This window comes from Podarcis erhardii (genome assembly GCF_964252035.2).
Source record: "Podarcis erhardii genome assembly, chromosome: 5".
Lineage (NCBI taxonomy): Eukaryota > Metazoa > Chordata > Lepidosauria > Squamata > Lacertidae > Podarcis > Podarcis erhardii.
In genome coordinates, this window is record NC_138509.1 from 55,802,203 (window position 1) to 55,824,873 (window position 22,671).

At 41.0% G+C, this 22,671-nt stretch overlaps 1 protein-coding gene and 1 long non-coding RNA gene across 21 annotated transcripts in view; one reads left to right on the top strand and one right to left on the bottom strand.

Moving 5' to 3' along the window:
- SH3PXD2A (SH3 and PX domains 2A) overlaps positions 1–22,671 on the top strand; it is a 259,240-nt gene that overhangs the window by 103,032 nt on the left and 133,537 nt on the right. For all 8 annotated transcript variants that reach the window (XM_081863403.1, XM_081863404.1, XM_081863407.1 and 5 more), the window contains 2 exons: positions 12,569–12,645; positions 19,864–19,955. In XM_081863403.1, coding sequence (XP_081719529.1) covers positions 12,569–12,645; positions 19,864–19,955 — 169 coding nt within the window. The remainder of the gene's footprint in view (positions 1–12,568; positions 12,646–19,863; positions 19,956–22,671) is intronic.
- The window catches only part of LOC309342672, a 37,677-nt gene continuing 31,713 nt past the window's right edge, over positions 16,708–22,671 (bottom strand). For all 13 annotated transcript variants that reach the window (XR_014156958.1, XR_014156959.1, XR_014156960.1 and 10 more), the window contains 2 exons: positions 17,878–18,012; positions 16,708–16,794 (listed from right to left, as the gene is read on the bottom strand). This is a non-coding gene — a long non-coding RNA (uncharacterized lncRNA). The remainder of the gene's footprint in view (positions 16,795–17,877; positions 18,013–22,671) is intronic.

Here is a 22,671-nt window from a genome sequence, read left to right on the forward strand (position 1 = left end):
CTCCTATTGCAATATGACTCTATGAAATAAGAATCTAGCATTTCTTAAATCCTTTGCATAATTACATTTAAGCCAATATATTTAAGCTAATATATTTCATACATTTATCATAGGTAGCCTCTTAAAAGAATAAAGCTTTTCAAAGTAAAAAGGAAGAAACTCAGTAAAACACAGCTTTTAAAAAGAAACCTCTTCAGTGTACACCTCCCCCTTTCCCCCTCCTTTCCCAGCCAGCTAGATGCTTCTCCCATTAGCTCTTGGCCTTTCAACCTTAGGAAGAAGATATGGCTCATTTTACTGGGAGGCAAATGGTATTATTTTCCCCATTCCTAATGGTGTTTTCTCAGCCTTTTTTATCTTCTGTATCATGTAGGATCAGTGTCCTCGCTCTCAGCCTTTAATTTCCTCTTTTTATGACTTTGAGAATTGTTTTTCTACTATAAATCAATGGGGCCCCCTTGTCTTAGGAGAATGGCCAAGGTTTTCTCTGCCTGGCATGAAACATTTGAAAATCTAAGCCCATTTAATTTAGGAACCTGATCAAGATATAAGCCAATATAAGTCTTGATTAAAAATGCAGTCTATATTCAGATGCCACACTACCAATGGAGGAAACACACTATTACATTTCCCCATACTTTTCCATTCAGTCTTTGCATCTTAAAAAAAGAAACTCTATTTATTTCGAGCATTTATAACCCAGTCTTAAACCAAAAAGGCACCTAGAATAGCTTCTAAAATGAAACAGTCCTATTCCGCAGGCTTACAATGTAAAAAGAAAAAGGAAAAATGACACTGAAAGGAAAAGGGATGGGTAGGGAAGAAGAAAAAAGCAAACACAATAGACAGTTCTTAAATAGAAGATCTGATAATGGCCAGCTGGCATAGAAATAGGTCAGGGGAAGGAGGCACTTGAGCTAGTTCTTTGGCAAAGCTGATGAAATGAGCCCTGCTTCCCAACTCTCCCACTGAGGTAGCCTGATAGAATGGCTGCTGCCAGTTGAGGGAGAGGAGGCCTGGTGGAACTGGTCATTTAGATCACATGCACACATAGCTTTTTGTTTATTTAGGTCATGGACATGAATTTTCTTTTAACTTTCTATCCTCTGTTTTGAGAAATGACATTTTTTAGCATGAGGCACTCTGCATGAAACCGTGCCAGTGATAGAACTATTCAAAAGTAACACATAACAGTGGTAACAGCTGTAGTTCTTGCTTGGCATGCCAAAGGTCCTGGGTCCATTCCTTGCCATTGCCAAGTGGGGCTGGACAAGACCGAACATCAGGAGAGTCCTTGCCAGTCAGTGCTGACCCAATTTTGCCAAATGAGCCAGTGTTCTGACTTGGTATAATGCAGTTTTCTGTGTTGCTAAGATCTATGTTGACAGTGAGGCAGCTCTGAGAAAGGGGTGACTATATGGGCAACCAAAAGACTTTCACAACTCTAATTCTAATCACATTTACTACTAAGTAAGTCTCATTTCATTTAACAGGTAAGAAGTAAATATGCTTAGAGTTGTGCTGCACGAAGCTTAGCATTAGAAATAGCCTTACTCCGGTTTCCAGTGGGCTCCCTTGTCACCATTCCCAGAAACATAAACATCCTTCTTTCCATGTCCGTATAAAATCACTACGATGAGGGGAAGGGGATCAGGGCTGGGTTGGGGAAATGAACACAAATCTAGCCAGTGAATGACTCCAGAGTTCAGGAGGGCCTAGAACTGTGCCCAGCCCTGGGACCTTTATGCAGGTTGTTTGGTGGAGTTCTTTTCCACACAGACACACTGCCAAACTGACAGGGTGGCCATCAGTAAGCCCTTTGTGCCTGCAAAAGATCCCAGACGAGTCGACTCCAGTAATACACTGATTCTTGTTAAGATACCTGGCCGAAGGAGCAATTCTGAGCGACTCCCATTCTGTGAGACGTTCCAGGGACAACATCAGCTTTGTAAGCAAAAGGAGGGGTGGGATTCAGACCCCCTAGAGCTTGTCTGCATCAGGGGTTTTTAGTGACACTGACACAGCTGCAAAAGGAGTACTCAAAACATGCCTTATGTGCAAAGGTCCATGAGGAGGTCCAGTTAAATATTTTAGGAGCAAAAAATACCACAACTGTTATGAGCCATCCTAATGTTTGCAGCACATCAAGAGTCATAGAAAGGCTTTTAAAAGTGGTTTAGGAGTGCTATCCTCTATCTGCAAGCTGAAAACAAGGCTTTTAAAGTACTTTTAAAAAAATAACTTCTGCGTATTTTATATCTAAAAGTAATTTAACTCCTCCAGATTCAGGTAGGTAGCCGTGTTGGTCTGACGCAGTCGAAATAATAAGAAAATTAAAAAATTGTCCAGTAGCACCTTAGAGACCAACTAAGTTTGTTCCAGGTATAAGCTTTTGTGTGCATGTACACTTCTTCAGATACACTGAAACAGAAGTCACCAGATCCTTATATATAGTGGGAGGGTAGGGTGGGGTTTTTTACTACCCTTCTAAGAAAAACCCAGAACAAACTTAGTTGGTCTCTAAGGTGCTAGTGGACAATTTTTTAATTTTTGTTTGTTTGTTTATTTTAACTCCTCCAGTTTACTTTGAAACCCTTGTATGAGGTTTTTAAAGTACTAGTTTTATGAAATATTTGTGCCTACCACTTGACTTATAGGGTACTTTTAAAGAACCGTTTAGTATACCCATCCACACCCACAATGACATTCTTAAAAGTGTGAAGAGAAGAGTTTGAATATATATTTAAACTAAAGGACAACAGCTGTTTTGGCCCTGTGTGTGTGTGTGTGTGTGTGTGTGTAAGTAAGTAAGTAATAATGGCACTTCCATCTCCCTACAATTTTAAAGGCACTTGCAGCAGAAGTTCTAAATATTTCAGAGATACCAACAAAATTGCTGAAAAGACTTTGTAGGGGGGAAATGAGAGTATTTGTGTGTCTATTTTGGCTTCAATGCTATGTAGTAAGAACAGAACTTTCTTTTGAGTAAACATTCATAGGATTATTCCACATGACTTGAAAAGTCCCTTTGCAACTGGCCATGAGGCTTTTCTCCAGTTGTCATATGACTTGAGTGCATGATTCCCGCAAAGTTAGGCTCAAAATGGACTAAGTATTGTTCCTGTGTCAGGTTTGACTGTCAACTGCTGTTCGGCATTTAGTCTGCACCGCTATTCTCAGATATGCTACTTAGGGGCCATACGTTGCTTCTATTTATATGATTGTGGAATTCAGTGTATCCCAACCTAACTTTTCCATGGTGATCACTATACCGTTCCGCCCCCCCCCCCTTTTTGTTATTGCCATTTTTCTCCCAGTGAGCCTTGGCAGGATGGAGAATGGGGCAGCTTCTTTGTTTTCATAAAGAGCCCCCTACAACTAGGTATCAGAAAGGGAGACACACCAAGCATTCAAAGGCTGATTCTAGATGACAGCTATGCCAATCCCTGTTCTGATAGCTGCTGTTCCAAATGCTGTCAGGATGGGGCTCCCTGTAACCATGTGCAAAACAACTTCAAACCCTTGTGATAACTGATACCCCTTCAAAGCAGTCTCTGTCTTGCTTTTGGGTTTCCAACTACTATTGCTGGAGAAGCCAAGATTTGGAAGCACTCAACAGGCAGCTCTTGTGCTTGTTGCATGAGGGTGGCCAGTTATGCATTACCAAAAAAAAAGAGGTGCAAAAAGTTTGCATGGGTTCAATTATATGCATGGATGCCGACTTAGAAATAATTACTGTATTTTTGAAATCCAGAAATGCATTGCCTTCCAGTTGGTTTTAGCCTACAGTGGGTTTCTCATGATTGTGAATGCAGAATTATAGGCACCAGAAGAAGCCAGGCTGAATATAATTTGTGTACATGACCATCTTTATGATATTATTTAAAGTAAGTTTTTAAAACATAAAATAGTACACTAAATGTTAAAACGTTTCTGGATGAAAAACCCACCTAAATATGTGGGAAGGGACATTGGGGGGATAGATTGCTTACTATTAGACAAGCTGTATGGTGGCAGTCTTTGTTCTCCCCCACTCAATTTACAAATCTAATTGCAGCATATATATTTTGCTGTACAGTACACCTGGACGCAATGATAAGCCATCACTTAGTGTAGTTTCCAGGAGCATTTCAAGCTCCACAGTTTCAAAGCTGCAGGGTTGCCAAATTGGAACTTGGCTTTGTAATTTAAGTAACACATTTATAAATAAAAGCACTCTTGTCTAATAATAAGTACAGGCAACTCTCAACTTATGCAGGAGTTACGTTCCAGGGATAGTGCATAAAGCCAATATCACATAAAGTTAAAACACATTGGGTTCCATAGCAGGAGGTATTGCCATAGTCTTTTTTCTTCTTCTCGACATCCACCCCCTTAAAATTTTTTTGCCTAGCGTGTAAACCTGAATGTGCGTAAATTAAATCTGTATATGTTGAGAGTTTCCTGTACCTCAAAAGTGCTGCAATATTGTCTGTATGACTATTAAAATCAGATGTTGTTAAATACTCAGTATTTCCCAGTGTCTGATTTTACCAGACTTTACCCCAGACAGTTCTTCTAATAGAGGACTCATTGGTGTAAAGCAGGATACAAATGTCCCTATGAGCTTATGCAGGTTTGAAAGTAAGTCCCATCTAGTTCAATGGGACTTACTCCCAAATACACATATACGATTTCTGCCAAATGTTTTAAAGAAAGAAAATAGATGGAGGATAGGATTTCAACTGGGTTACTTCTACACTTAGGATTCCAGTGAAGGATTCAAGATGAATACCATGTCTTATTTGCCATGCTAGTTCCAAATAAAGCCATGAGGGGATTTTCTTCAAAATGGACAGGATGCGATTGATATCCCTAGTGGAAAATTGTTCAAGACACATGTACTCATAAATTATGGAATAAGAGATCCTGTTACCAGCCCATCTGTGTCTCCTAAAATAGCAATAAGAAGATAATTGTATTAACAGCCTTTCTTGGTGTATTTTGTGCTGTATTATTGACAGAGGCTATAAGCTGGTTTTGTTCCAATTAAGAAGTGCAACATACGCCTTTGGGTGATTTTTTCCTGTGACATTTTTGGGTAGCAATCTCGTAAAATCAGAGGCTTTGTTTGAAATGAAAATGACAACATTGTTTCCTAGTATAGCCATTTTCTTCAAAATAGTGTATCTTCTGTATTTTAAAGCATGCATATCCTTTAAAAAAAACAACACCTGCCTAGACTTCCAGGTTAGCGCCATCGCCTAAAGGCGGATTCCCTCCGAGCTCCTGAGGGAATCGGCTCAACAGGGTTCGGGTCCTGCCGCGCCGGCGATGCGGGGACCCCTAAAAACCACAGGCGCGGATGCCTGTGGACGTGGTGACTCGGTGGGCACCATTAGCGCCCTCCCGACCCGCGAAGGAGCCTTTTTAAAGGCTACGGAACGGGGAATGGGAAGCGGTGCGGTGCTGAGAGTCCTCTGCTTCCCCTGCTGAGTGAAGCCGCAAGCCATGGACGGAGAGCACTGACTTTTTCCCTTGAACATTCAGACTAAAAGCAACAACCCGTGAGTAATACGGAAATTGGACTTAAAAAGGAAATTTTGTCTTTAAATTCGGTACGACCGGGGGAGGTGTAAAAAGGAAGTCCGCCCCCCCCACCTTGCAGACAACCTAAAGCAAGGACTAGAGAGCTAAAGTTGAGAGAAACATCTTTGTCCCTTGTGGAGAAAAACTATTAATTTCATGATTGGACACTACAATTAATTTTGCTGGAGGACAAGAGTCGGTTTGGAAAGCTAAAGTGCAACCCCCCGGGACCCGGGAGTGATCTGTGAGAGAGCCTGCTGAAAAGATACGGACTTTGACAGCTGTCAAACTAGCTGTCAAAGCTGGGAAATAAAAGGAAACGTTGTTTCTGGTGACTCTGCCGGTTAGATTTTTTGTAATTTGGATACAAACTGCTGGGAATAAAGAAAAATAAGTTACATTGGACTTTTGGATTGGATCTGGAAAGATACTAAGTAAATAAAATCCCCCTAGAGGGGAGTTTTGGAACACTGCAAGAAATGGCTGTAAGTGGAAAAATACTGACTGAGCTGAATAGGACATTTCATCTCCTGGGAAAGCTCCAGGAATTACAGGGAGAGATACAGGACCAGAGTAATATTTTGACTACAAGGGTGACAACATTGAATGAAGCATTAAACAAACTTGCTAGAACAGGAAGAGACTTGAAACAAGCTATTGTCGTGGAACCAAAAGCCCTTGAAGTTGGAACAGAAGGTGCTGCAGCTGGGCAAATGAAATTTGATAAATTCGAGAAAGTGGAAAAAGAGATATATGAGGACTTGGTGGAAAATTTGGTGGAAAATGAAGGTGAAGCTATAATGTTGGGGAAGATCAAGGCAGATCAGAGGCCTGTTAGCACAAGTGAGATCAGTGGCGTAGCGTGGGGGGTGCAGGGGGGGCCGGCCGCACCGGGCGCAACATCTGGGGTTAGGACAAATCCACGGGTTAGGGGGCGCAAATCCACGGGTTAGGGGGCGCAAATCCACGGGTTAGGGGGCGCAAATTACTTGCCTTGCCCCGGGTGCTGACAACCCACGCTACGCCACTGAGTGAGATCAAGATGGAAGTTGGAGCTTTTGGGACATACAGTTTTAAAAAATTTAAGGAACAAAATTTGAGCTCCACTTTTAAATTCAGAGGCCTGCTTGGAAGAAAAATGGTCACTATTGGGACAGATCTTCCCCTGGCATTGAACACAAAGGATGGTCAAAAAACCCGGCAGAGTGAAATGGAAAGAGTTTTAGGAGCCTCGAAAGTTTGGGATCCAGGCTGAGAATTGATGGACTGATGGACATTGATTTGGGGATCAAACCGGGAAAGGGAGGGTGGGATTTGGGAATCCAAAGGGTGTTAAAATATAGTTTGTTAAGTTCTTTTTTTTATATATAAATTTTGCGATTTTTATGGAATGTGGGGAAATTGTGGAAAGGAAATTTGGGTCGACTTTAGGAAAAAGGTTTAAGATTAAGTTAAAATTGGGTTTTTTAAATTAATTAGAAATAAGGCTAAAATAAATAGCATGTATAAAGAAATGATTAAGTTAAGGTTGAGAAAAATGATAAGAACTTGTTGAGCAGACAACACAAATTGGAATGCAAGAAGGGGTGGGGGGAGGAGGTCTGAGAAAGAAGGTGAAAGAAGATAAGGTTCTTTAAACATTATGTGTTTTTTAACTGTTTTTCTTCTTTGGATACTTTTTGTGTTTTTTCTTTTTTCAATTTTTGCTTTTTGTTTTGTTATTATATGGAAAATTTCAATAAATATTATATTAAAAAAAAAACACCTGCCTATATCTATAGGAAACCATATATTATTTTTTGTCCCAACTATATGAAATAATTGCTCCTATGGACAGCCTATCTCTTCCTGTCTGCACACTTCCTCTTTTGAATGGAAGAAACACCGGTGCAGACCTATCCATATTGTTTGATGCTAAAATCTGAGCTGCTAGAACCTTAGACACACAGACTGATTTGTGCTGGACTTAAAGGGTAGTTTTATCTAAAAAGATTTGCACTGACTTTGCATGGAAGCCACTTGAAAATCTTGCCTCTAAATTCAAAAGGCAAGTGTGCCTTTATTTGTGGGTTTAAAATGCTTTCATACAGCACATCCGGTCCATACAGTCCACACACCCTTCAGATGTGGAAAGGTAGGAGAGTGCTCAGCTGAGCTCTCAGTGTGCTTTGTTCATAGGCCTGTGAGGAGGATGGCATCTATCCATCATCGGGATGGAAATGGAGACCTCAAGTCTACAAACCTGACCACCCTTTGAGGGTTATGTGAGGTTCTTGGTGTCAGGATTCTGTAAACGATGGCCAGCCTGCATAGCACAGCAGCACAAGGGAACAAAGGCAGGCAGTATTTGGGGAGTTGTTGCTTCTCTTTGGCTGTGCTTGGAAAGAAGGCCCAGCTTGTTTGGGCTAGTGTTTTTCTAGCAGCCTGTCCAGTGTGACTGCCTTATGCCTTATGCTCTGAAATTCAGATGCAATTATTCAAGATCCAAAAGAACATTTGTCAGTTCACAATCCTCCTTCTAAGTTTTACTAGTATTCATTTGTATTTATATATAAAAAAGTCGTCATATATCCTGTACTTTCTTATATAGTGAAAAGTTCTATAACTATGGAGAAAGCAGGAGGCAGATCCTGCTGTCATTTTTGCTTAGGACACTTTTCCTTTCAAGGGGGGAAGTAATTGGCTAGAACAACAATCCCTGAGTGAGCTTCTTAATGCTTTTGCTTTCATTGGGGGAAAAGCTGTTGAAATGTGACTGCTCTGTGTGGCCTGAATGGGTTCATTCTGACACAGGCACTTTGCTTAATAACAGCAGATTCTCTTATGTGAGCTGAAGTGTAGTTATTTTGCAGTTAAGCTTTCATTTTGATTTTTTCCTCTTTTGGAGGCTGAAGTAAGAATAGCCTGCGTAGCAAACTATTAACAGGTTTCAGAAAGTGATAAGTTGCCTTATTCCAAACCAGATCATTGTTCTACAGTGACTGGCAGCAGCTCTGCAGAGACTCCAACAAAACACAGCCTCGGTTGGAAATGCTGGCAATTGAACCTGGGACTTTTGGCATTCAAAGTATCCTTGGGTTCTATGGTAATGAATAATGTGGCAAGAAGTCCATGCTAGTTGTGTTTAGGAAGATGTTTTCTCAGGAAAGGATTAGGGTCCTCTGGAGCCTTGAAAAGGCTGTCAGGTTTTGATCTTCCAGTGTTTCTGCACCTCCCCAAGCATTAGTTGCTATACTTAAAGGGCCTGTAACCTATTTTGCAGGGTGGGAGAGGATGCAAGGGAATCATCTTCAGACTGCAAGGATGATGGAAGAGCCACATCCTCAGGCTGGGAATGCTGAGGTCTCCCCCTCAAGCAGGACAACTAGGGCAGCATCTGAAGCAGAGTTCTCTACAGGCCAGCTCTACATACACACCATACATTTATGGTTCATCCCTCATGGAGCTACAATTACCATCACCATTAACAGTTCCCAGAATTGTTTGGGAAGGGTGTATGGTCCAACCATAGTCATGGACACTATTCCTTCGTTCCTTCCTATTCTTAAAGAAAGAATTATCAGGAAGGCACAGCAGGAGGCATGGGAGAGTAGCAGGTTCAGAGAGTGTCATTTAAGATACTGCAATTGTGTATGTCCCTAACATACCGTAAAAAAACATGTTCTGTAACTGCAAAAGTTATGATTCCCACCTGACTATAAGGCTTCATGTCAGGTTTCTGACGAAGGCCTGTTGAGTAGCATCTCTTGACTTATATAACAGCAGCCCTGCCCTGTCTACTGCACATGCAGTCAAAACTTGGGTTTTTTGTTTTGTTTTTACTTCAAGGAGTTGTCAGAGAGATGATGCAAGAAGTCTTTAATTTAATTTATCCTGTAAAACTGTAAGAAGGGAATCTTTTTGGATGCAATTTCAGTTGGTATATTTGTGCAGCTCCTTGGCCATTGGTTACACTGTGATGAGAAGGATGAAGTTGACTTTCTGTCAACAAAACACTCTCTGTGTCTCCCCACCCCTGCTTTCCTCTTGTTGATGTCCAAGTGGCTTCAGACAGCTTGCCTATAATGGCCATTTATGAATTTTATTGTCTGTAACAGAGGCTTGAGTGTTTGTTCTCCTGCAGAGTGATGGAAGGAATTTCATGGTGAGAAGCATAATGGAAGTTTGTTTCCCAGTACCAATTGTAGATCTGTCCTCCTCCAGTGCCTAAAAATTACTACAGATAAGAGGAGAAATATATTTCTTTAAAGCAGGGTGGTGGTAGTGGTGTTATAGCTCCCCCCCCCCATTTATACAGCCCTATACAGACATGGTGCAACAACGTTAGGAACAATTCTCCATTTAAAAATCAGAGCAAATCATACAGCTCTAAGGAAGGCTTAATGATGCATTCAACCAGCAAGTCAATTAGAGTTGTGCCTGATGATGGACCAATACAGATCATCATAAATCTCTTGGCAATAAATGAGGATATTTGATCTTCCCAGGTCTTTAAACAGTAGCTTGAATTTCCCTGTGACGGAAATGATTTTACACAAGAGGCTAACATAAAAATGTATGCACTAAAAACTCAAAGCAGTTTCTGTGCTGGAATAAATCATTCGAATTAGGCACATTTCGAAAAAAAATTAAAATTGGGATTTTGCAAGATTGTGTGTGCATGTTTGTGGAAAGGAAAGGGTAGTATGTGGGGGAAATGCTATAGCTGAAAATGCAATGCCTGGACCAAAATTACTTATTTCTCTCTCTCAGTGCTGGCTGGTGTCCATTGGGGCTGATAGGGCTTCTTTTTCTTTTTGTTGATCACTCGCAGCCGAGTAAGATTGTCTTCCATAAACACGGTTTTAAAAATGAGTGCGTAAGTGACCGTGGAGACCAATTCTAGATCCACACATCCTTTCACAGTGGGGACATTGGTTTCCGGGCAGGAGTTGATCACGGTGTGGATTTGCCAAGGCAGGGAGACCAACAGTAAGTGGAGACCATGCCAATCAGAGGTAGAGCCAGTGCTATTTTTCTAGAAAAAGAGGTGTCAGAACTCACCATGAACACCTCCCTTTTTCTCTTATAATGGCAATGGTGCATACCTGAGAGGTGCCAGAACTGAGTTCCGATGAGTTCTGGCTGAAAAAAACCCTGGGTAGAGCCAAATAGTTCTGGTTTTGTCCCCATCCTCCTCCTCCTCCTCCTGCCTGCTGAGTTCTCCGGGGGCAATAATGGTTAAATCATCATTATTATTAATCCCTGCCTTTCTCCCAAACTGGGTATGGTGTGGGCTCTTTTTGCCAGCCTAAATGGTCTACAGATGACTTCCCAATCTCTCTTCCACTAGAGAGCAGCAGCAGCAGAATGAATGCAGATATGGCATATCCTAGAACCTCACCCCATCCTTTTTATTTTATTCTATTTTGTTTTATTACTCTGTTTCACACATAACATTACACTTGCCTTGTTTCTCATGTCCAAACCTTGTATCTATTATGGTACTTTGGAGCTATTGGCAGGAATGAGCCTCCTTGTAAACTGTCTGCTTAGCGAAGTTGAATTACAAGTTCAGGAGGCCTTTCATGTGTTCCACATCTATGGCTGCTTTATATTTTGTAAAATATGGTCGCCAGCAGTCTGGTTTTCACTTTGTGGCTTGGATTAGAAACTGGGGAATGGGAGTCGTTCACAATCTGCACTATTTCCACTGGACGCATTATTAAAATTTCTGCTTAGCTTGCCCAGCACAGCAGTTAGTTGGAATGCTGAAAAGGTGGGGGCTGTTGTATTGTAAAAACAGTAATGACCACCACAGCCCCACAAAATTGGGATGTTTTTATAGTGTCCTTCTGTGGAGCAGTTTGAAAGGAGGATGTTTGCCCTAAACTAAGCCTCACATTCCTGGTCCCATATTGCGAGAAAAACCAAGGCATGTATCCTATGTTGCCTTGTGTTGGTGTAGTGAAATGAGAAGTGAAGCAAAACTTACACATGATTTATGCAGTTTAATCCCCCAGTTTAATCCTCCCTTCGTTTAGCCTGACAGGTCTTCTTAATCACACCCAGACCCACTAAATTGATATTTTGCCAGCTACTGAGGGGTGCTGGAATGCATTCTCTTATCCTCCAAAGAGAGAGCAAGTATTGTTAGAGCAGCCATCACCAGCCAACTGTTGATGAGAACCTGGTCCTGATCCTGCAAACACGTGCAACCCTTGAAATAGATGCAGGGTTATTACAGTATCCAACCTGGAAGTTACCAGCTCATAGACAACCGTGATCAGGCTTTCCTGATTCATTTTTCAGACCCTGTCTTTGTAGGATCTAGTCAGAATGGATGGTTCTGTATGTATTATTCTCCAGCCATCTGGTGCAGCTGCTTCCAGGCAGGGTGGTTCAGACAGTAGGACACCAGGGTCCTGCATTCAGACCTCACTGTTCTGAGCCCTGATTCCTTACGCCAGGAGTCAGCAAACTTTTTCAGCAGGGGGCCGGTCCACTGTCCCTTAGACCTTGTGGGGGGCCCGAACTTTTGGGGGGGGCAAGAATGAATTCCTATGCCCCACAAATAACCCAGAGATGCATTTTAAATAAAAGCACACATTCTATTCATGTAAAAACCCCAGGCAGGCCCCACAAATAACCTAAAGATGCATTTTAAATAAAAGAACACATTCTACTCATGTAAAAGCATGCTGATTCCCAGACCGTCCGCAGGCCGGATTTAGAAGGCGATTGGACCAGATCCGGCCCCTGGGCCTTACTTTGCCTACCCAGATTTTTGCCTACAAAAAATCTGACAGACAGCCTTATTTCACACATTTTCTAGAGTGTGAAAAAGTGTAACAAATCCAAACTGTCAGACCTCTTGTTCTGCCACAAGCCTTACTCATTTAGAGATGGCATTATGAAGAGATCCAACTTTCTAACCTTTTTCTTCACACCTGGGCTCAAATAGTCAAAGTGTTGTCTAGGAGGCACCTGCTCAATTTCTACATCCTCTTTTCCCCCCCAGGTAAAATCCTATTCCGGAGAAGTCACATTCGAGATGTCGCTGTGAAGAGGCTACGGCCTATTGATGACTATTGCAGGGTAAGAATTCTTATCTTCTTAGGAGAGTGATAACTGACAGAACACAATGAGAGATGGTCACCCAAGCATATTTAGAGGGGAACGGGACTGTTTTAGCTTACTGGTATGTCTGCAGAGTTTCCCTCTCACACAAACTAAAGATGCATAGTTGAATTAACTGTAATCTGAATCTGAAAAATAAAGGAAGATGAAAATGCTGCTTACCCTTCAGAATGCGCCCTTTGAGTTCCAGCGGTGTATAGTGGAAAAGGATATATATTATATAGTCCTCTCTCTTAAGTGATGTTAACACCCCTATGACATTTAATTATTTCTTAAATAACTCCTGTGGCAATGTGTTGCCATCCCATCATAATCTAGAACATCCAGTGTTACACAGTTCTACTGAAGACTCCCATGGTATTTTTCAAAGTATTTCCTTTCTTCTTAAAAGTAACTATTTACATGATTGATCACCTTGACCCAGTGCCTGCAGGAGGCATGTTCATTCAGTATTATTTCTAATGGAAGAAGGAAAGAAAGGAGGACGCTTAATAGGTATACCTCACCTATAGAGTTTTATAGGTCAAAGACCAGAGAGGAAGCTGCTGTAGATCCTGGAGCTGGAATCCTTGGAGGTTCACTCCTGTGAGGTTGCCAGCTGCTACATCTAGAAACTGGTTTTTCAAAGTAAGTTACAAAGGCCTGCTGCTCCTTAAAATCAAACTGTCACTTGCTTCTCTCTGGCTGCAAATCCTATGCACATTTACTTTTGAGTAAACTCCGTAAAATTCAGTGGGGCTTACTTCTCAGTCACCATACACATAATTGGGCCCCTTTCACAATCATCGTGTTGTGTTTTCAAAATAGTAAAGGATTTAAAGGATGTTTTTACTCCACTGTTTTTACTCCACTGTTCAGCCAAATATGCACACAATTAATATAAATGCTGTTTGTATTAGAATGGTGTGTGTGCATGTATCCTCATTCTTTTGGATCCTGATCATATGAACAAAGACTCAAAGAGTATCAGGAAGTAACCAGTCTACATTAATTGATCTTATAAATGCCCTCACTGAGCATGGTTAAACAGAGGCAAAGATATGATGCCCATGGTGTTAGCACTTGCTGACCAATAGAGGGTCAAACAGGGTCTCTAAAATTAGTTCAGCTTCTGCTCCCCTCCCCCTTCCCCCGGTATAGTTTTAGGCAAAATAATGTGGTAGAAGCGTATTGATAGCAAAATGCATCAAAGTTCTAAGAGCTCGAGACCCAAAGAAAAGATAGCATTAATTCTCAACCCTCTGGCTAGGGAAAACGGAACTAAAACCTTATCTTATGAGATCAAGCCTTTTGTGCAACAATTGATGCAGTGTATGGCAAATGAAGGCATAATGGCTGTAACCACGTGTACTCACACTGTATCCTTCACATTAATCGTTCAGACAGGAACTGTGCAAAACATGTGCATATGAAATAATGTCATGGGTTCACTGAACAGACGTGCTGCTCAGAAAGCAGGAATTCACTCCAAGATTGTAGAGGTGGCCTCTGACCCCACCCAGAAAGCAGACATTGGTTACTTATCTAAGATGCAATTGTTTGAGAAGCAGACAGTCCCTTACTGGCGCGAGGAACGTGTCTGAGAAATACATGCTTGAGAAATTGTTCTATCATTTATGGCTGTGATAACAAAGGCTACCTAACTGCTAGTCAGTATTCATCTTGGCCTTGTTTACTATCTGTGTCAGTGGAATCTACCAAAGCAGTCCCCTTGCAGCGAAGTCAGGCCCCTTTTTTTCTTAAAAATTCTAATCAATACTGAACGAAGTACAAGCTGCAGCTTGACATGAAGACTGTGTGTGTATGTGTGCATCTATACTGATTGAATGTTAGTAGGGCTGTTCCATCGGCAACACTGTAGTTATTAAAAAAGCAGCAGTCCCTTGTCTACTAAGATTCACAGTTGATTCTATGAACTCACATGATATGGAATGTGATCATGCAAATGCCCACTAATTGGAGACATCATATTATGCCCAGTGTACAAGTCAGCTAGGGTGGCATGGTGAAAAAGAGGGAGGCCCTTGCGCCTCTGATAGTTGTGAATTTCAGCAGGTGTAGCTTGCATGGCAACGTGATTTATCACAACGTACAAACACAGCCCTTTTTTCTAACACACACAATGCTGCTCCAGTTACAGTGGTGCTCTGTGGGATGTAGTGCAACTAACATGCACTGGAACTTGTATGATTGGACCCAAAGTTAGGGAATAATATACCAGGAAATATTTGTGCCTCTTACAAAATAAATAAAAGAAAACAAACTGGAACATAGACCGTGAAAAAGAGAATTTGAAGGGGTGGCTGAAAGGTTTGCAGTGTAACTCCACTCTGGTTAGCCTCAGAACTCTTCAGCTGCCCCTTGGCTTGTACCAATGTGTGAGGGTATCTCTGTGAAAGTCTCTATCAGACTAAAACCTGCCAAAATATGAGCAACATGTAGATAAGAAAAATAAAATTTATAAAACACAAAAACTTCACATTGGACAGTTTTGTGGTTACTCTCACAACAATCCTGTGAAATAGGTGCAAGATGATGATTGGACTTCATGGCAGAGAAGGGAGTTAACTGGGTTCTTTCTGGCCCTAGTTTAACACATAATAACTTGGTATAGTTGTTAGGACCTAACTTCTGTACTGTGTTATAGATGTGAATGGTCTAGAGCCAATTTCATGCCATGTGCATTTGGCAAATATATAGCAAACTTGTCTTAAGATGATGATTGGACTGTGGACATTTCCATAAAAGTCTAATGCAATCCTTGATTGCTGCTGCCACAATGGTATCACTGTCAGTAGATCACTACCTCAAATTCACACATATGTAGCATGGACTTGGTAAAGGTAAAGGTACCCCTGACTGTTAGGTCCAGTTGCAGACGACTCTGGGGTTGCTTGCTCATCTCACTCTATAGGCTGAGGGAGCCAGTGTTTGTCTGCAGACAGCTTCCGGGTCATGTTGCCAGCATTACTAAGCTGCTTCTGGCGAAACCAGAGCAGCGCACAGAAATGCCATTTACCTTCCCGTCAGACTGGTACCTATTGATCTACTTGCACTTGACGTGCTTTCGAACTGCTGGGTGGGCAGGAGCTGGGACCGAACAACGGGAGCTCACCCTGTAGCGGGGATTCAAACCACCAACCTTTCGATCGGCAAGCCCTAGGCTCTGTGGTTTAGACCACAGCGCCACCCGCGTCCCCCGACATGGAATTGGTACCAAGCCATATTTGGACACATCAAATCATTTTTTCAAATTATGCCCTAGAAAAAGCAGATATGGAATTTATTTTATTCAGCAGAAAGAAGCAATGCAAATCAAAGTACACCAATCTCTGCATATAGAGAAACTCATGGCGAATATTACTTTCAAAATCAGATCTGCTGTATAGCTGATTGGAATCTTTGAAAGTGAAGAACAGGAGATGCCCAGGCTACCTCTGCTCAGCAGACCTCCCAAGAACCCGTGTGGTGTGTTTCATAGCCATACAGCTGCTAAAGTAAATAACTCAACTTTGATAATTAGGCTCTTTCTGGCACCGTAATGGAAGTCTTTCCAGAGGCAAGTTGAGGATCAGGCACAGTAAGGGATCTATCTTTTCATGTATATAAACACAAACAACAGAACTCTGAATGTTTTGCCTGGTAATCAGCAAGACTGTGTGAGCTGCGCTTGTAAATATTTCTTGCCCACTGGAATTTATCTCCCTGGATCATTTTCCTGTTAGCAAACTTGGCATTATTTTTGTGTGAATTGAACTCTTCCAGGGCCCATCTGAAGCAGCTTTCTTCTTTCATCTTTGCAGTTTTCCCCAATCTGAAATAATGAGCTACTTCTTCATAGGCTTTCTATACCAGACACATTTCATTCTTTAGTAAGGGTTCTCAACTGTTGTGGTCACATAAAGCCTCTCTAAATGTGTTTGCAATGTATCTTGCACTGTTAATGCATATAATGCCTTTTCCATTCTTATTTGCCAAAACATTTAATTCCATTTGTTAAGCTTCTTTGCTTCTTTGCTACCTTCTCCATGCCCCCGTCCTCTGCTACTTAATTCCTTCTGATGTCCTTCTGGATCATTCAGACCAAAGTCTCTTCAGCCCAGTATCCTGATCCAACAAGATAAATAAATAAGCATTAAAAAGCCTTTGCCCTCTAATAGAATTACACTTCCCAAGGGAACGACTCCAAAACCACTTGAGCCCAGAATGTAGAGGCACTTGCAGAATGTGGTTCCGTGAGTATCATTGACACCTTTCGATAGTGCCTGTTAAATCAGTACTTGATGAGTGACAATTTTCCCACTCTGATGTCCCTGCTGTTTTGTGAGCTTTTAAAAAGCATTTGAGATTTCAAAACAACAATATTCCCCAAACGCTTTAGAGGCTGTTTGCTCCCTCTCCCTCCACTCAAGTGCTACAGGGATCTTTTAGCCTTTTGAAAAATTGACAAATGTGAGCAGGGCTACGTAGCCTTTACCCTCACAGCAATGTCTTGACATTTCATTAACCTTTTCCTTAGGGGGAAAAAACCCTCCAAGAAATGGTGTGTTCATCTTCTCCAGTCGCAAAGTACATATATCTTCTGTTTTGAAGTAAAAGAAGCAAATTGATATAGCTGTCGCTTACAACAAAGCTATTGCTTGCAGCCCAACCCCACTAGATTGTGTAAGGACAATTTGCACTACTGGAGCTGTGTGAGGCTAGCTCAATTGCAGAAACAATCTACACAGGTTCTATTCAGATGACATGCTGTCTAGTTGTTCAACAAAGTCTTGGGGACAAGCTTTGTATGAACTCACTCTTTCCTCACCTTTCTTCCTATAAGCAGGCCCATCTTAATGGAACACTTACTGGTTTGTCAGACTACAAACTGGTTTGAATTTCCAGACCAAAATTGCAAATTCAAGTTTAAACTTTGGCTTGCAATCCTTATTTGGCTCATAAAATCAGGATGTGTTTCATTAAACCAAGCACTGAAGGGGAAAGGAGAGGAGGGATTATGCATGTACAGTGCCTGATCCTGCAAACCATGGATTGGATTAACACAGGCACCTGAATGCAAACACGGGGATCTCAGAGTGTCCTTGCATGGTTGTGGGCCATACCAGCTTTTATAGTTTCAGCAATTCCTCCCTATTGGTTATATGGAAACAATACCAGTATTTCACACAATTAATGAAAAGTATTTACCTCTAATCACCATGCACAGAAGTAAAACAGCATAAAAGGTTCTGGGATTTTTTCGGCTCCTAGTGCAGGCAGGAAGCCATGAAAAAGAAGGAAATATGGGGGTCTTCTAACAGTCTGGGTGGACTTTCTTAACTCCTGTGCCAAGAAAATCATATCATAAATCGTGGATATAATCACAGTCAAGCTCACATTTTCAAATCACATCATGGCAATATAATTGCAGTCAAACTGATCTTCTGTTTTTATGATTAATTTTAATTGATCCTATCCACTGCATGGTTCCCCCACCCACCCCCGTAATATGTACATGCACCACTTAGACGCTTGGGTGATTAAACAGTATATAAACAGGCAACGTAACTAAACAAACCTTATCAAATTTCATTAAATAATGGAAAGGAATTTTTTTTACAAACATGAAAGGCAACTAACAAGATCAACAAACATAAAGAAACAATGAAAAGCAATTGCTAAAAAAAAATATGCATCATTACAGAACAAGGTATCAGAGCACTATAAATCAGGCACATAGTAAAAGAGTTACCGTAGATAACGGTAGATAATGGCGAAGACCTATCTAGAGAAAAAAAACCAATTTTAAAAATCTGCTTTTACATCCAGATAAGCCAGGCAACCTCATTCTGGTGAATGGGTTTATAACAAGTCTGAGAAGATTTGGTTATACTGAACTCTTTGGTGACAACCTGTCTCAGGGCTTACCCATACTTTTCCCCGGGGAAAACCACTCTTTAGCTCTCATTAGGAGCAAACAGCAATTGGGTTTTCCATGGATTTCCATTTGTTTCTATTTAGAGCCAAAGAGCATGTTTTCCTTGGGAAATGAGTAGGGTAAGGGGAAAACCTCTGAGACTCATACTCAGAAAGCATTGGTCAAACAGAAAACCTCTCAGACATGTGCTTTATAGGCACGTGAGAAGCAGTAGTGTGGATGAGCCCTTAGAAAAAATAGTAAAAAAACTCCTACCCATTATCCTTGCTGATTTGTTTAAATCTCTTTGCAATCTGGGAAGTCAAAATTGTTCTGTCTGATCCTGTGCATAAACACCAGCCATTGGAAATTGGAAGGAAGTATTCCTAATACCTTTTTTGAAAAATAAATAAATAATAGACGTGGATCACCATGGCATCATTTTGCACAGGATAATGATCAAAGGATATCTGAACCTTTCATCAAGACTCAAAACCATGATGCACAACAGTGCTCTTGGAACAGGATATAAATCTCAAGTAAATTAATTGGTTGGAGGCATTGGGAAGTATAAAATGGCACCTTGCCCATCTATAACTACAATAGGTCAAATGTTCAAAGTAAAGCAAAGTAAACTACAATAGGTCAAATGTTCAAAGTAAAGCATCTTTAAGTGAATTATGAAATGAGTGAGATTATAATGTCAAGGACTCTGTTTTTTTAACAAAACATTAAACAAGAATAGTATAGGTATGTTTTGACCCAGAACAGCTAGCTTTTGTGCTTATTTAAATATAGAGCATAAGATTGTTTCTTCCTTTTGTACCAGCTAATGATACCATTACAAGAGATGGTGTCTTTCTCTTTGAAAATTCCCCATCGTTAAGGACTTCTGCTTGTCCCGTGCCTAGAAAGGGACGACCAACTAAAGCAGGCTTTTTCAACCCTTTGGTCTCAAGGCTTTTTCAACCTTTTGGTCTCAAGGACTACACCTCCCATCACCTCTGACCTGTGGCCATACTGCCTGGGGATGATGGGGATTGTAGTGTAAAAACATCTGGGGCCCAAGGTTGGGGAATATTGAACAAGGATCGACAGCTGTGAATCTGCTTGAAGACCAAGTTTATAAGTCCAATTTGTGTTTTTATGTCATCCTGTTTTTATTCACTAACATTTCTGAGTTGATATGATCCAAAACTTTTTTTAAAAATAAGTAAATTCTTGTTACTTGTCATATTTTTAAAAACTTACTTTCCCTTATATATATTTAAAAACAGGCATTGGTGAAGCTTCCCCCTCACATTTCACAGTGTGATGAAGTCTTTCAGTTCTTTGAGACCAGACCAGAGGACCTAAACCCTCCTAAAGAGTAAGTTCCATTGTTGCTTTTGCTGCTGCACTTCTCCAATTTTGTTAGCGAGGAAGGAAGCTAAAGGTCATTGCATTTTATCGCATCCAGAGGATGGAAGAACACTTGGTTTTATTTTAAGCTTTTAATTCCCAGGGAAATGAGACTATAATTTGGCACATGTAAGTCTGTGTGTGTGTGTGTGTGTGTGTGCGCGCGCGCGCGCGCTTATGCAAGGGGAAAATTGAAACAAACTTGGCATCTGTTTAATCATAGGTCAGAGGACAGAACTTTTCTCGCTTTGTTAGTTTGCCTAATTGTGTTCTTCCAAGGAATCATTAAAGTCATAAAAGTATTGGCTTTATCAGCTGAAGGAAATCCTGCCAGTTAAAATATCAAGTTTTAATCACCGTCTACCTTACCAGATATACTCATGCTCAAAGATGATTTGCAAGGCTTTGATTATGATCCGTGACGGATACAATATCCGGAGAGCCTATTTTTTGGAAGCCGAAAGCAAAATCAATCACACCAAGAGAGCAGATTCTGCTGCATGCAGAAGAGAAATATACCTACCATTCTGCTGAATTACCAATAACTATATTATTTGTGTTATATATCTCCTCCCAGCAGACTGCAATTAGCAGGGGGGGGGTTCTCCCTCCCTCCAATGTGGGACTCAAACTCACAACTCTCAGATCAAGTGTCTCATGCTCTACCAAATGAGCTGTCCTCTCTGGCCTCCTAGTACTCTGTCAACCCAACAAAAGGTCATCAAGTGTACCTAGGAAGGAGTTGTGAATGTTCCTCTGCCTCATCTGTATTGCAGCTGCTTACTAGTGGGATGCAGCTACCAGGCGATATAAAGCTAAATTACACATTATGTATGTCCAAATATTTTCATCTTAAAACAGCAGTAAGTGGGGCTGGTGGGATTGGAGCAGTAGTGCTGGAGTAAATTCGAACTATTTTCTTCATGCTGTTTTCCTGACCTAATTTCACCCGCAAAGCTGTGGTTAGCCCTACAGGATTTTCCCCTCCTCATATATTTTCTGCAACTTTGGGAGTATTTCAGTTGGGAACAGGTATGTGGGCCCTGTTCTGATCAGATTTTAAATGATGAACCTTGAAAGTGGTTGAGCATCTATCAAGCTAACTAGCTAGCTAAACAAACAAACAAACAAACAAACAAACAAGGTAATAAAAATGTTATGCATCTAAAGGAATACCTAATTCAAAATATTGTGATTGGACAGGAAGCCAGTTGTGCATGAAATCTGACATTTCACCAGCAGATGCAATGGAACTGCCTCCCCTCCCCTTCTCCCTGTAATCGCCGTACCTCCTCCAAGCCTTCAGAGTATATTTTAGGGGCACATGGGCAGATTCTTGGAGTAGGGGAGGAAGAATGAGCCCTGTTTACACAAATTGAAATCCATTGTGCAAATAGAGCACTACAGCTGGTTGTCACGCTGCATCGCTAATTCCATAATGTTCTGCATAAGAAAGGTAGTTCTATTCACCTATCCATTCTGCTTTCAAGAAAAAGAAATATGCCTGTTTCTGAAAATTGCTTTTGCACTTATTGATCTGCTCTCTGGTTTCCAGCAAAGTAATTGATATCTTTGGAGATCTGAACTGTTTTACCATGGTATATAATTGAATTTATATTGGCAGTCCAGCCAGATGTTCTCATCCTGACCTAGAGGTAGAAGGAGGTTATCAGACACCAACATTCCTCTTACATGCAAAGATTTATATATGTGTTTAAAAATGGGAGGAAGTGGAGCCCTTTCTGCCCCAAGTGCATGCGTGATCACACACCTTTTGAGTGACTAACTAAAAACTGATTTTCCAGGCAACACACACACACACACACACACACACACACACACACACACACACACAATGTATTGTTTATAAATCTGCAGGTGACTAGTGCTATCTCATGAGAAGCATTTCCCCTTTTGTCTGACGTTAGAGATGCCACTTCTGAGAAGGTGACTTCTGTGATACATAAACATACATAATCATCAGTGAAAGAAAGATTGGGCTGTATCTCACTCACACTCGGAGCAAACCCACTGAAATCAATGCACTTGTTGGTTATGAGTGATTTTAAGCCCACGGGATCTACTTCAAGTGTGACCTACTTTGACATAACCCTGTCCTTCAAAAAAGCTTTTTTATTATTCATATGTGAAGCTACACAGTTTTAATTGATTAATACAATTCATGATTAATTGATAACATTTATTGACTAGAAAAGATGCCCCTATTTTGTATCTGAGCTTATCTGTTAAACTCCTCATATATTCTGTACATGCTATTTGTAAGAAAAGCACTCAGTGGCCTGGTTCAGATGTAATATCAAACCATGATTGGTGCAATGCGTACAAGCTTTTAAAGACCCTTGAGCTCATGCTTTCTCTCTTCGCTGTACAGGCTGAAATTTCTTCCCTCCCTTCCTTGTTTGTGGCAAACCACTGTCTGCCACTTTGTATAAACCTGCAAAACTATCTGCAAAACTTAATGCCACAAACTAGGATTGCAAACCATGGCTTGATCCTGGTTTCCATACTGGTTTGTAGGACAAGACAAACCATGGTTTGCTGGTTCAGATGAAATTGCGAACAATGCCTGAAGCTAGGAGGGGATCCTGTCATGAAAGGAAAGTGGAAGGAGCCTGTGAGCCTGAGGTCTCATCCACACTTTGGCTTGGCCTGTATTTTGATCA